This window comes from Phocoena phocoena, chromosome 11 (assembly GCF_963924675.1).
Source record: "Phocoena phocoena chromosome 11, mPhoPho1.1, whole genome shotgun sequence".
Lineage (NCBI taxonomy): Eukaryota > Metazoa > Chordata > Mammalia > Artiodactyla > Phocoenidae > Phocoena > Phocoena phocoena.
The window spans coordinates 4,301,459-4,315,563 of NC_089229.1; the positions used below are offsets into that span (position 1 = coordinate 4,301,459).

General features: G+C 37.8%; 1 protein-coding gene across 1 annotated transcript in view; it reads left to right on the forward strand.

Annotated features, from left to right (window-relative positions):
- SMC1B (structural maintenance of chromosomes 1B) overlaps positions 1–14,105 on the forward strand; it is an 85,924-nt gene that overhangs the window by 6,260 nt on the left and 65,559 nt on the right. Inside the window, exon 2 of the mRNA XM_065887293.1 lies at positions 11,913–12,101. Coding sequence (XP_065743365.1) covers positions 11,913–12,101 — 189 coding nt within the window. The remainder of the gene's footprint in view (positions 1–11,912; positions 12,102–14,105) is intronic.

Below are 14,105 nucleotides of genomic sequence, written 5' to 3' on the forward strand. Positions count from 1 at the left end.
TTTTTGCGGTATGCGGGCCTCTCACTGTTGTGGCCTCTCCTGTTGCGGGGCACAGGCTCCAGACGCACAGGCTCAGCGGCCACGGCTCACGGGCCCAGCTGCTCTGCGGCATGTGGGATCTTCCCAGACCGGGGCACGAACCCGTGTCCCCTGCATCGGCAGGTGGACTCAACCACTGCGCCACCAGGGAAGCCCAGAAAAGAGTTTTAATAGGGCAAATAGTGAAAGTGAGTTTTTCTTTTTTTGTTGTTGGTATCATTATGGACACATGGATTTTGTTTTCACCTTTTATTTGATTTTTTTTTTTTTGAATTTTATTTTATTTACTTTTTTATACAGCAGGTTCTTATTAGTCATCAGTTTTATACACATCAGTGTATACATGTCAATCCCAATCGCCCAGTTCATCACACCACCACCACACCCCACCCCTGCCGCTTTACCCCCTTGGTGTCCATACGTTTGTTCTCTACATCTGTGTCTCAATTTCTGCCCTGCAAACCGGTTCATGTGTACCATTTTTCTAGGTTCCACATATATGCGTTAATATACGATATTTGTTTTTCTCTTTCTGACTTACTTCACTTTATGACAGTCTCTAGATCCATCCACGTCTCAACAAGTGACCCAATTTCGTTCCTTTCTATGGGTGAGTAATATTCCATTGTATATATGTACCACAGCTTCTTTATCCATTCGTCTGTCGATGGGCATTTAGGTTGCTTCCATGACCTGGCTATTGTAAACAGTGCTGCAGTGAACATTGGGGTGCATGTGTCTTTTTGAATTATGGTTTTCTCTGGGTATATGCCCAGTGGTGGGATTGCTGGATCATATGGTAATTGTATTTTTAGTTTTTTAAGGGACCTCCGTACTGTTCTCCATAGTGGCTGTATCAATTTACATTCCCACCAACAGTGCAAGAGGGTTCCCTTTTGTCCACACCCTCTCCAGCATATGTTGTTTGTACATTTTCTGATGAAGCCCATTCTGACTGGTGTGAGGTGATACCTCATTGTAGTTTTGATTTGCATTTCTCTAATAATTAGTGATGTTGAGCAGATTTTCATGTGCTTCTTGGCCATCTGTATGTCTTCATTGGAGAAATGTCTATTTAGGTCTTCTGCCCATTTTTGGATTGGGTTGTTTGGTTTTTTAATATGGAGCTGCATGGGCTGTTTATATATTTTGGAGATTAATCCTTTGTCCGTTGATTCGTTTGCAAACATTTTCTCCCATTCTGAGGGTTTTTTGTCTTGTTTATGGTTTCCTTTGCTGTGCAAAAGCTTTGAAGTTTCATTAGGTCCCATTTATTTATTTTTGTTTTTATTTCCACTACTCTAGGAGGTGGATCAAAAAAGATCTTGCTGTGATTTATGTCAAAGAGTGTTCTTCCTATGTTTTCCTTGAAGAGTTCTATAGTGTCCAGTCTTATATTTAGGTCTCTAATCCCTTTTGAGTTTATTTTTGTGTATGGTGTTAGGGAGTGTTCTAATTTCATTCTTTTACATGTAGCTGTCCAGTTTTCCCAGCACCTCTTATTGAAGGGACCGTCTTTTCTCCATTGTATATCCTTGCCTCCTTTGTCATAGATTAGTTGACCATAGGTGCATGGGTTTATCTCTGGGCTTTCTATCTTGTTCCATTGATCTATGTTTCTGTTTTTGTGCCAGTACCATATTGTCTTGATTACTATAGCTTTGTATAGTATAGTTTGAAGTCAGGGAGTCTGATTCCTCCAGCTCCGTTTTTTTCCCTCAAGACTGCTTTGGCTATTTGGGGTCTTTTGTGTCTCCATACAAATTTTAAGAATTTTTTTGTTCTAGTTCCATAAAAAATGCCATTGGTAATTTGATAGGGATTGCATTGAATCTGTAGATTGTTTTGGGTAGTATAGTCATTTTCACAATATTGATTCTTCCAATCCAAGACCATGGTATATATCTCTCAATCTGTTGGTATCATCTTTAATTTCTTTCATTGGTGTCTTATAGTTTTCTGCATACAAGTCTTTTGTCTCCCTAGGTAGGTTTATTCCTAGGCATTTTATTCTTTTTGTTACAGTGGTAAATGGGAGTGTTTCCTTAATTTCTCTTTCAGATTTTTAATCATTCATGTATAGGAATGCAAGAGATTTCTGTGCATTAATTTTGTATCCTGCAGCTTTACCAAATTCATTGATTAGCTCTAATAGTTCTCTGGTGGCATCTTTAGGATACTCTATGTATAGTATCATGTCATCTGCAAACAGTGACAGTTTTACTTCTTCTTTTCCAATTTGTATTCCTTTTATTTCTTTTTCTTCTCTGATTGCCGTGGCTAGGATTTCCAAAACTATATTGAATAATAGTGGTGAGAGTGGACATCCTTGTCTTGTTCCTGATCTTAGAGGAAATGCTTTCAGTTTTTCACCATTGAGAATGATGTTTGCTATGGGTTTGTGGTATATGGCCTTTATTATGTTGAGGTAGGTTCCCTCTCTGCCCACTTTCTGGAGAGTTTTTATCATAAATGGGTGTTGAATTTTGTCAAAAGCTTTTTCTGCATCTATTGAGATGATCATATGGTTTTTATTCTTCAGTTTGTGAATATGGTGTATCACATTGATTGATTTGCGTATATTGAAGAATCCTTGCATCCCTGGGATAAATCCCACTTGATCATGGTGTATGATCCTTTTAATGTGTTGTTGGATTCTGTTTGCTAGTATTTTGTTGAGGATTTTTGCATCTATGTTCATCAGTGATATTGGTCTGTAATTTTCTTTTTTTGTCATATCTTTGTCTGGTTTTGGTATCAGGGTGATGGTGGCCTCATAGAATGAGTTTGGGAGTGTTCCTCTGCAATTTTTTGGAAGAGTTTGAGAAGGATGGGTGTTAGCTCTTCTCTAAATGTTTGATAGAATTCACCTGTGAAGCCATCTGGTCCTGGACTTTTGTTTGTTGGAAGATTTTTAATCACAGTTTCAATTTCATTACTTGTGATTGGTCTGTTCATATTTTCTATTTCTTCCCGGTTCAGTCTTGGAAGGTTATACCTTTCTAAGAATTTGTCCATTTCTTCTAGGTTGTCCATTTTATTGGCATAGAGTTGCTTGTAGTAGTCTCTTAGGATGCTTTGTATTTCTGCGGTGTCTGTTGTAACTTCTCCTTTTTCATTTCTAATTTTATTGATTTGAGTCCTCTCCCTCTTTTTCTTGATGAGTCTGGCTAATGGTTTATCAATTTTGTTTATCTTCTCAAAGAACCAGCTTTTAGTTTTATTGATCTTTGCTATTGTTTTCTTTGTTTCTATTCATTTATTTCTGCTCTGATCTTTATGATTTCTTTCCTTCTGCTAACTTTGGGTTTTGTTTGTTCTTCTTTCTCTGGTTCCTTTAGGTGTAAGGGTAGATTGTTTATTTGAGATTTTTCTTGTTTCTTGAGGTAGGCTTGTATAGCTATAAACTTCCCTCTTAGAACTGCTTTTGCTGCATCCTGTAGGTTTTGGATCATCGTGTTTTCATTGTCGTTTGTCTCTAGGTATTTTTTGATTTCCTCTTTGATTTCTTCAGTGATCTCTTGGTTATTTAGTAACGTATTGTTTAGCCTCCATGTGTTTGTGTTTTTTACGTTTTTTTTCCCTGTAATTCATTTCTAATCTCATAGTGTTGTGGTCAGAAAAGATGCTTGATATGATTTCAATTTTCTTAAATTTACTGAGGCTTGAATTGTGACCCAAGATGTGATATGTCCTGGAGAATGTTCTGTGCGCACTTGAGAAGAAAGTGTAATCTGCTGTTTTTGGATGGAATGTCCTATAAATATCAATTAAATCTATCTGGTCTATTGTGTCATTTAAAGCTTCTGTTGCCTTATTTATTTTCATTTTGGATGATCTGTCCATTGGTATAAGTGAGGTTTTAAAGTCCCCCACTATTATTGTGTTGCTGTCGATTTCCTCTTTTATAGCTGTTAGCAGTTGCCTTATGTATTGAGGTGCTCCTATGTTGGGTGCATATATATTTATAATTGTTATATCTTCTTCTTGGATTGATCCCTTGATCATTATGTAGTGTCCTTCCTTGTCTCTTGTAACATTCTTTAAAGTCTATTTTATCTGATATGAGTATTGCTACTCCAGCTTTCTTTTGATTTCCATTTGCATGGAATATCTTTTTCCATCCCCTCACTTTCAGTCTGTATGTGTCCCTAGGTCTGAAGTGGGTCTGTTGTAGACAGCATATATATGCTGTCTTGTTTTTTTATCCATTCAGCAAGCCTGTGTCTTTTGGTTGGAGCATTTAATCCATTCATGTTTAAGGTAATTATTGATACGTATGTTCCTAAGACCATTTTCTTAATTGTTTTGGGTTTGTTTCTGTAGGTCCTTTTCTTCTCTTGTGTTTCCCACTTAGAGAAGTTCCTTTAGCATTTGTTGTAGAGCTGGTTTGGTGGTGCTGAATTCTCTTAGCTTTTGCTTGTCTGTAAAGCTTTTGATTTCTCCATTGAATCTGAATGAGATCCTTGCCGGGTAGAGTAATCTTGGTTGTAGGTTCTTCCCTGTCATCACTTTAAGTATATCATGCTTCTTCCTTCTGGCTTGTAGAGTTTCTGCTGAGAAATCAGCTGTTAACCTTATGGGAGTTCCCTTGTATGTTATTTGTCGTATTTCCCTTGCTGCTTTCAATAATTTTTCTTTGTCTTTAATTTTTGCCATAATTTTTGCCAATTTGATTACTATGTGTCTTGGCATGTTTCTCCTTGGGTTTATCCTGTATGGGACTCTCTGTGCTTCCTGGACTTGGGTGGCTATTTCCTTTCCCATGTTAGGGAAGTTTTCAACTATAATCTCTTCAAATATTTTCTCAGGTCCTTTCTCTCTCTCTTCTCCTTCTGGGACCCTATAATGCGAATGTTGTTGCGTTTAATGTTGGCCCAGAGGTCTCTTAGGCTGTCTTCATTTCTTGTCATTCTTTTTTCTTTATTCTGTTCCGCAGCAGTGAATTCCACCATTCTGACTTCCAGGTCACCTATCTGTTCTTCTGCCTCAGTTATTCTGCTATTGATTCCTTCTAGTGTAGTTTTCATTTCACTTATTGTATTGTTCATCTCTGTTTGTTTGTTCTTTAATTCTTCTAGGTCTTTGTTAAACATTTCTTGCATCTTCTTGATCTTTGCCTCCATTGTTTTTCCGAGGTCCTGGATCATCTTCACTATCATTATTCTGAATTCTTTTTCTGGAAGGTTGCCTATCTCCACTTAATTTAGTTGTTTTTCTGGGGTTTTATCTTGTTCCTTCATCTGGTACATAGCCCTCTGCCTTTTCATCTTGTCTATCTTTCCGTGAATGTGGTTTTTGTTCCACAGGCTGCAGGATTGTAGTTGTTCTTGCTTCTGCTGTCTTCACCTTTCTTTTAAATCCTGTTATTTTTCTCTCTGGTCATCTATGCAACATTCCATTTCTGAGTCTAGAGCAGGGGTCAGCAAACTTTTTCTGAACTTGGCACGGCTTAATCAGGCATTGAAGAACTTCCCATGTGATCCTCCCTTTCTTGCTGCCTGCTCAGCTGAAGACACTCGTTTTGCTTCACAGATGTATTCGCTTCTGTCCTACTCTTGAGCAAGGAGAAGCAGAGAAAACTGAGCAGCTCACAAGGTGGATACTGTTAAAAAAGAAAAAAAAAAAGGACACCTGGATTTTCATTGGTGCAGTGTGTTTTGTTTTGTTTTTTTATAAATTTATTTATTTTTAGCTGTGTTGGGTCGTCATTGCTGTGCGCAGGCTTTCTCTAGTTGTGGTGAGTGGGGGCTACTCTTTGTTGCGGTGTGCAGGCTTCTCATTGTCGTGGCTTCTCTTGTTGTGGAGCACGGGCTCTAGGCACACAGGCATGTTGGCATGTGGGCTCAGTAGTTGTGGCTTGCGGGCTCTAGACCTCAGGCTCATTAGTTGTGGCGCACGGGCTTAGTTGCTCCGCGGCATGTGGGATCTTCCCGAGCCAGGGCTCGTACCCGTGTCCTTTGCATTGGCAGGCAGGTTCTTAACCACTGTGCCACTAGGGAAGCCCGGTACACTGTGTTTTTAATCCACCAAAATCATTCTTTTTGATGCTCAGATTTTCATAACTTTAATCAGTGGGAGCTCCTTCAAGCTGCCTCCTGTGTCCTTTGGTCATGACCTCATTAATATTTGAAAGCTTCCTTGCTTTCTAACGTAAGATGTCCCAGTTTTCAGGCTCATCTTCAATTTTCTCTGCCTCAGACTTGGAATTAGCCACTTCTCCAATGATTTCTGGTTTTTTTTAGAAGGTAAGGTATTAAAGACCGCCATCTGGGAACTAGAATATTCAGTGCATTTGGGTAACAGTGGTTCTGGGTCATTTCAGAGGATGGGGCTAGAAAATGCATAAAGTGCTTTTTCAGATTTGTTCTTTAATAATAACAGCTTTATTGAAATGTCATTTGCATATCATAAAATGTATCCTTTTAAAGTGTACACTTCAGTGATGTTTAGTATATTCATAGAGTTGTATAACCATCATCACTATCTAATTCTAGAATATTTTCATTATCCCAAACAGAAACCTTGTACCCATTAGTAATCATTCCCCATTATCTCCTCTCTACCCAGTCCCTGGCAACCACTAATCTACTTTCTGTCGCTATGGATTTGCCTGTTCTGGACATTTCATATAAATGGAATCATACAATATGTGGCCCTTTGTGTCTGGCTTTACCTTTCCATTGTCAATGAATAAGGGTTCAGATTTCTCCACATCTTCACCAGCAGTTGTTTGCTATTGTTTGTGTGATTTCTTTTAGCCATCCTAGTTGATGTGAAGTGGTATTTCATTATAGTTTTGATTTGCTTTTTCCTAATTACTAATATGATTTTGAACATCTTTTCATGTTACAGTAATTTTTAAAATTTGAGTTCATGCTGATATTTTTCCATTCACTTTTTTAAAAAATTTAATTAGGCTGCATTGGGTCTTTGTTGCTGTGCGCGGGCTTTCTCTAGTTGTGGCGAGCAGGGGCTACTCTTCGTTGCGGTGCACGGGCTTCTCATTGCAGTGGCTTCTCTTGTTGCGGAGCACGGGCTCTAGGTGCGTGGGCTCAGTAGTTGTGGCATGCGGGCTCACTAGTTGTGGCTCGTGGGCTCTAGAGTGCAGGCTCAGTAGTTGTGGCGCACGGGCTTAGTTGCTCCACGGCATGTGGGATCTTCCCGGAGCAGGGCTCGAACCCGTGACAACTGCACCACCAGGGAAGTCCCTCCATTCACTTTTAACTGTGTTTTCACTGTTCCTTGCTTTTTGTCATTGTAAATATTTTTTCTTACTCTGAAAATCTTATTTCCTAATATGACTAATATAATTACTTATTTGCTTTAACTTAAAATATAAAGAAAACTGTCTTAAACTACCAATAACATTATAAATGATAAAGCAACTGAAGGAAATTTGAAATTCCTTTGTACTTCTTTTTGGTTCTTAGAATGGATCCTACTAAGAATGTACAGTCAGAATTCTGTGATCTGAAGTCCCTTGAAATAAATCATTTCTCAGTATGCCTATGTTACCAATTTAATATTCAGTTAAGTTTACTTGTTTGTGATTGTTTTCATTTATGGGATTTTTTCAATTTAGGGTTTTTTTTTTAAATCAGGAATGCGTATACATACTTTAAAGGTCAAAACTCTATGGAAAAGTATACACAGGAATCTTGCTTCTACCCCTGCTCCCTGTATCTGTCAGGGTCCCAACAGGAAACAAGTGGCACACTCAAATTAGGGCAGTTTGAGGAAGATTTATTTACAAAGGGACTAATTACAAAGGTGTGGGAGGGCTGTAGAGGGATCCCAAGGAATAGAGGGATCACACAGCTAGCAGCAGTGGAGCTGCTGCCACCCCAAGGCTCAGAGAGGAAGGAACCCACAAGGAACTTCAAAAAGCCAGTGACCTGGTGTTGAAGGGCACAGCAAGTCAGAAGCCACCTTACAGAGGAAAATAGGGAAGTAAATACCCTGACCTCACTCTTTTCCCTTCTTCCCTCCTGCCAGGGCTCTCCATTGGCCAAATCCAACTAGAAGCTCAAAGGCATGAGAGCTTGTGGATAAAGGCAGAAGCAGGGTGGGGCAAACAGAAGGGGTCCAACTCAGTTTCTGTGTCCCGCTCTTCTTCACCTTCTATACATAACCATTAATTTCTTGATTATTCTTCAGTGTTTCTTTATGCAAATGCTAGCAAATATGTGTGTATTGTTATTCCCAACCCCACACTTTTTCTTTAAGTAAAAGTTCGTATTTGGTTTTTTGCTATATATGCTGTTATGTACTTTTCTTTTTTCATTTCCCATTTCCTCTTCTGTTCTCTTGTTGCTGTGTAATTCTCCATTGTGTGGCTGTTACATAGTTATTTCAAGTGGTCCTTTAATTTTTGGACACTTAAGTTGTTTCCAATCTACTTCTGTTAGAAATGACTTATAATTGTATAATTGTGTATTTGCCATTGTGTAGTTTTGCACATGTATCAGGGAGATAGATTTCCAGAAGTGGAATTGCTGGTTCAAAAGCTAAGTTATAATTTAGTTAGCTATTGCCAAACTACCCCCCACAGTGGTTGTATCATTTTATACTCCCAACAGTAATTTAATGAGAGGTCCTGTTTAAGAATATGTTTTCAAAATTTTGGATTTTTGCCAGTCTAGTAAGTGAGAAATGGTAGTCAAAACAGTTTTAATTTACATTTCTCTTATTATGACTGAGCTCAAGTGTCTTTTCATATGGTTAAGGGCCTTTTGTATTTCTGTTTCTCTGAATTGCCCTTTTATTTTTTCTGGTGGGTTGTTATCTCAGAAATCCTTATAAAATGTATCTGGAAACGTCACTGCTATTCCTAAAATCCTTTATGGCTTCACATAATCTTCAGCATGAAGTTTATTTCTCTCTTATCATTTCCAACCTTGTAAGCTTTGCTCCACCTCTATATTATTACTTACCCTTTTCTCACTGGAATGGTACCTTGCTTTCCCATTTGTACTAATGATCAAGCTATCATCTTTTCCTGGAGTGGTTATGTTTACCTTCAGCACTGCCTCCCCAAACTTCTACTTACTCTTTAAAACTTAGCCCAGAATTATCTCCTGCAGAGTCTACTCAGAGTCTCCAGTCGTTAGTGCTTCTCTTAAATGCTTCATAGTTCTTTGTGTTAATTTTATCTTAGAACTTACTATAGTAAGTTATAATTTCCTCCTTTTAGTGGGAAGAGTATAGATTTTGGAATCAGACGCCTAACCCCAAAACATGATTTGTTTGACTTTGAGCCTCTGCTTTTTTACTTATGAAATGCAAATTAAATATCTATCTCATAGGATTATTGCAAAGACTGAATAAAATAATAGATGTGGAGTGTCTGGCACAAAATGAGGTTCAATAAAAATTGATCATATTCCCCACTGTAAGTACCTTAGGGGAAAACTCTACATACTGTTTCTTTTTAGCCTGAGTACTTAGGAGAATGCCTGATTAATAGGTGTTCTATAAATGTTTGTAGAATGAATGAATGCATTTGAAGAGGCAAGAGAGTGAAGGTTGAGTCCAGCTAGCAGGCTCTTGGGAGTAAGGAGTACTTGAATAACTAGAAGGATGGTAAAGAAGGAGCAGATTGGAAGAGATATGCAGAGCTGAAATAAAAAAGGAACTTATGGGGCTTCCCTGGTGGCGCAGTGGTTGAGAGTCTGCCTGCTAACGCAGGGGACACAGGTTTGAGCCCTGGTCTGGGAGGATCCCACATGCCTCGGAGCAACTAGGCCCGTGAGCCACAACTACTGAGCCTGCGCGTCTGGAGCCTGTGCTCTGCAACAAGAGAGGCCGTGATAGTGAGAGGCCCGTGCACCGCGATGAAGAGTGGTCCCCGCTTGCCACAACTAGAGAAAGCTCTGGCACAGAAACGAAGACCCAACACAGCAAAAATAAATTAATTAATTAATTTTTTTAAAAAAAGGAACTTACCAGCTGTTGCTAAGAGGGCAAATGAGTGGCAAATATTGAGGTTTTGAGATGGGAGAGTGATACTGTAATTTTTATGTCTTTGAATATTTGGTTCATCTTCATCAAGTAATGATAGTCTAAAAGGTAACTCTTCCAGAATTATTATTTTCCTGATGTTGGCTTTGAATTATTTATAGCAGAGGTTCCTGCTCTGACCATTACAAAACTTAACTTGGTTCATTGATTCATTCATTTTTGCCAACAGGTGGTTGTTAAGCTAGGCACTTAACAAATGTTTCCTGACCATCCTATCTGAAGTTACCTCTCCCAGTTACTATTTCATCACTCAGTTTGTTTCCTCATGATATTTATAATATATAATTCTTTTTTGTTTATTGTTTGACTTTCTTAATAGATTATAACATTCATTAGACAGAGTTGTGTCTCTCTTGTTCTTTTACTGTATCCTTATGACCTAGCACACAAAAGAATTAATGTAATGAATGAATTTGGATGGGGAAGTGTTTATTTTAGGTAGACTTTCAATAAGGATTGACCAAAACCAGTTTCTGTTTAATTCTGTTACTGTGAGACTTAATAATTCAATTGTTCGTTTGGTCCTATATATGTAACCATCTTACAATAGCTCTCAATCTGCAGATTATCAGTTAACCCAAAAAAGCCATGTTTCATACCTGTTAGTTAACTGAGACTTAGTTAAATACATTTGCAGCATTTTTAACCACTGCTAGTTCTTTTTAGAAAGATCATGAACTTCCAAAACTAAGCCATATTTCCAGTGATTGGCAGTATTCTCTTGTTTATGTTACTTTCCCTGCTTTTGGCACTAGAAATTTAAATTGCTTGTGGATATGAGGGAACGAATGTGAAAAAGAAAGAAAATTAAGTACAGATGGTAGTAGCTGAAATGACATTGCACCTTGGAAATTGTCTTAAACTATCGGCTCATGGTTGGAGAACAGTTTGCCATTTGAGTTGGGAGTCCCCAAGACTACCCCCAGTTTCAGTGATTCACTAGGAGGACTCCCAGGACTCAGCATATAGTTGTACCCAGGACTGTTACTCATAACAGCAAAAGGAAACAAAGCAAACTCAGCAAAGGGAAAAGGCACATGAGGAACTCTGAGGAAACCAGGTGCAAGGTTCCATGAATCCTCCCCCAGTGGAGTCACCCAGGACAGGCTTAATTCCTCCAGCAACGATTTGTGACAACACATGTGAGATGTTGTTTACCCAAGAACCTCATTAAAGACTCAACCCCCAGGGTTTTTATTGGGAAATGGTCACATAAGCACCTCTGCCTAGCACATACCAAAATTCCAGACTCCTACAAAGAAAGCAAGTATTCAGCATAAATCATATTGTTTATATAAACAGTTTAGGCACAGTGAAGCATTCTTATCAGAAAGTGGTGGAAACCCTCACAGAATCCAAATCCCAATCCCATGATGCCAGCTAACCTTGTAAGCAGGACTTTAAGCAGATAGCAAGCTTGGACATGCTATATAACTTTTCTGCACTACCAACACATACCAATCATAAATATTCTAGCAACCCTAGTCTAGCCTTTGGGAAAATCCTGGAGGTAGCCATTTTTTTAAAATGTGTGACACTTAAAATTTATAAAGTGGGGATAACTGAAATTCAGAGAAGTTAAGTGATTTGCCATGGTATAATACTTAATAGCGGGAGAGAGCTGGGGCTTAGATCCACGTATAGATCCTTACATTTAGATAACTTAATACTCTACCATAGCTGCGTAGAAACCAGTTATCTACATAAAATTGTTCCGTCACATGCATTTTGAATACAGAAAAGACAGTACTATTTAGATACGTGTATTGGCCCTTGGTAGCCTGGTTTCTTTGGCTCTGGGCAAGGGTTTTTATCATTAAGAATAAATAACTTTTTCTCTCCTTCCCCAGGAAAATCTAATGTAATGGATGCACTTAGTTTTGTAATGGGAGAAAAAATAGCTAATTTAAGAGTGAAAACTATTCAAGAACTTATTCATGGAGCACATATTGGAAAGCCTGTTTCTTCTTCTGCAAGTGTAAAAATTGTATACGTGGAAGAAAGTGGAGAAGAGAAAACATTTGCAAGGACTATCCGAGGTATTTTTTTATCTTGGGTAGCAAGTAATAGAACCTGTTTGATTCTACACCAGACTTTTCTTTAAGCAGACATATTTATTCAAATTCCCCTACTGTCAAGTAGCGTTTTTCTCCCTGGTTATTCGGTTAAAATGAAGGAGGGAGTCTACCTCAAAGACAGTGATGTCATAAAAGTCCTTCCTGAGGTTCTTTGTTTACGTTTATCTGGTTTTCCTAGTGATGAACTAACTAAATGCGTATTTTTGGTTTGTTTAGAAAGTTTTTCCTACCACCAAAAAGCAAATTGTGTGAAATATTTGACTTTATATTTTGTTATGATTTATTCATGAATCCCTGTATTTCCTGAGTAAACAAGATTGAGAGTTATGTATATATATTTTTTCTATTTATGCTGGGAGTTTACAGAGCCTCTGTAAGTAGACATTTCTTGGTTTTGTTTTTTGTTGTTTTCAATCTGCCGCTACAACATGGTTCTAATGTTCTAATGTATAAATACTCTTATTAACTTTCCTCAACTTCAATCACAGATAATTTTAGAAATACTTATTATTATGTACATATACCTTAGTGCATAATTTAAGTATTTCACCACTTTATCACCTAGATATTTTCATTGGTTAGTTTTCTCACTTTCTTGGAGTTTTTTTAATCAAAAGTCTCCATCTCAGTCCCTAGCTTACTCTATTTACTTAATAAACCATCATAAATTTATTTTTTCCCATCTTTATTGAGGTATAATTGACAAATAAAAATTGTATATGTTCAAATTGTATAACTTGATGTTTTAATATACATTGTGAAATAATCGCCACAATCAAACTAATTAACATATGTATCACCTCACACGGTTACTATTTTCTGTGTGTGTGTGAACACTTAAGATCTACCCTCCTAGCAAATTTGAACTATACTCTACAGTATTGTTAACCATAGTCACATTGCTATACTTAGATCTCCAGAACTTACTCATCTTGCATAAGTGAAACTTTGTACCCCTTGACCCGCATCTCCCCATTTCCCCCTCCCCCAAGCCCCTGGCAACCACCATTCTTCTCTCTGCTTCTTTGAGTTTAACTGTTTTAGATTCCACATATAGATGAGATCATTCAATACTTGTCTTTCTGTATGTGGCTTATTTCACTACCATAATGTCCTCCAGGTTCATCCATGATGTCACAAATGGCAGGATTTCCTTCTTTTTTAAGGCTGAATAATATTCCTACGTTTTCTGTATCCAGCCATCCACTGAAAGACATTTAGGTTGTTTCCATATCTTAGTTATTGGGAATAATGTTGCAATGAACATAGGAGTGCAAATAACTCTTCAAGGTACAGATTTCATTTTTTTTGTATATATGCTCAGAAGTGGGATTGCTGGCTCATAAGGTAGTTCTATTTTTAATTCTTTTAGGAATCTTCATACTGTTTTCCATAGTGACTGTACCAATTTATATTCCCACCAACAATATTCAAGGGTTTCCTTTTCTTCACATCCTACCAACACTTGTCTTTTGTCTTTTTGATTCTAATAGGCCTGAGGTGATATCTCATTTTGGTTTTGATTTGCATTTTGCTGGTGATTCCTACTGTTGAGCACCCTTTAACATACCTGTTTGCCATCTGTATGTCAGCTTTTGAGAAATATCTATTCAGGTTCTTTGCCCGTTTTTAAATTGGGTTATTTGGTTTTTTGCTGTTGAGTTATCTGAATTCCTTATTCATTTTGGATATTAACCCCTGTCAGATATGTGGTTCCAAAATATTTTCTCCCATTCTGTAGGTTACCTTTTGCACTCTGTTGATTGATTCCCTTGCTGTGTAGAAGCTTTTCAGTTTGATACAATTCCACCTGTCTATTTTTGCTTTTGTTGCTTGTGCTTTTGGTATCATATCCAAAAAAATGGTTGCCCAGAGCAATGTCAGGAAGCTTTTCCCCTATGTTCTCTTTTAGTAGTTTCATAGTTTCAGGTATTACATTTAAGTCTTTAATCCATTTTGAGTTAA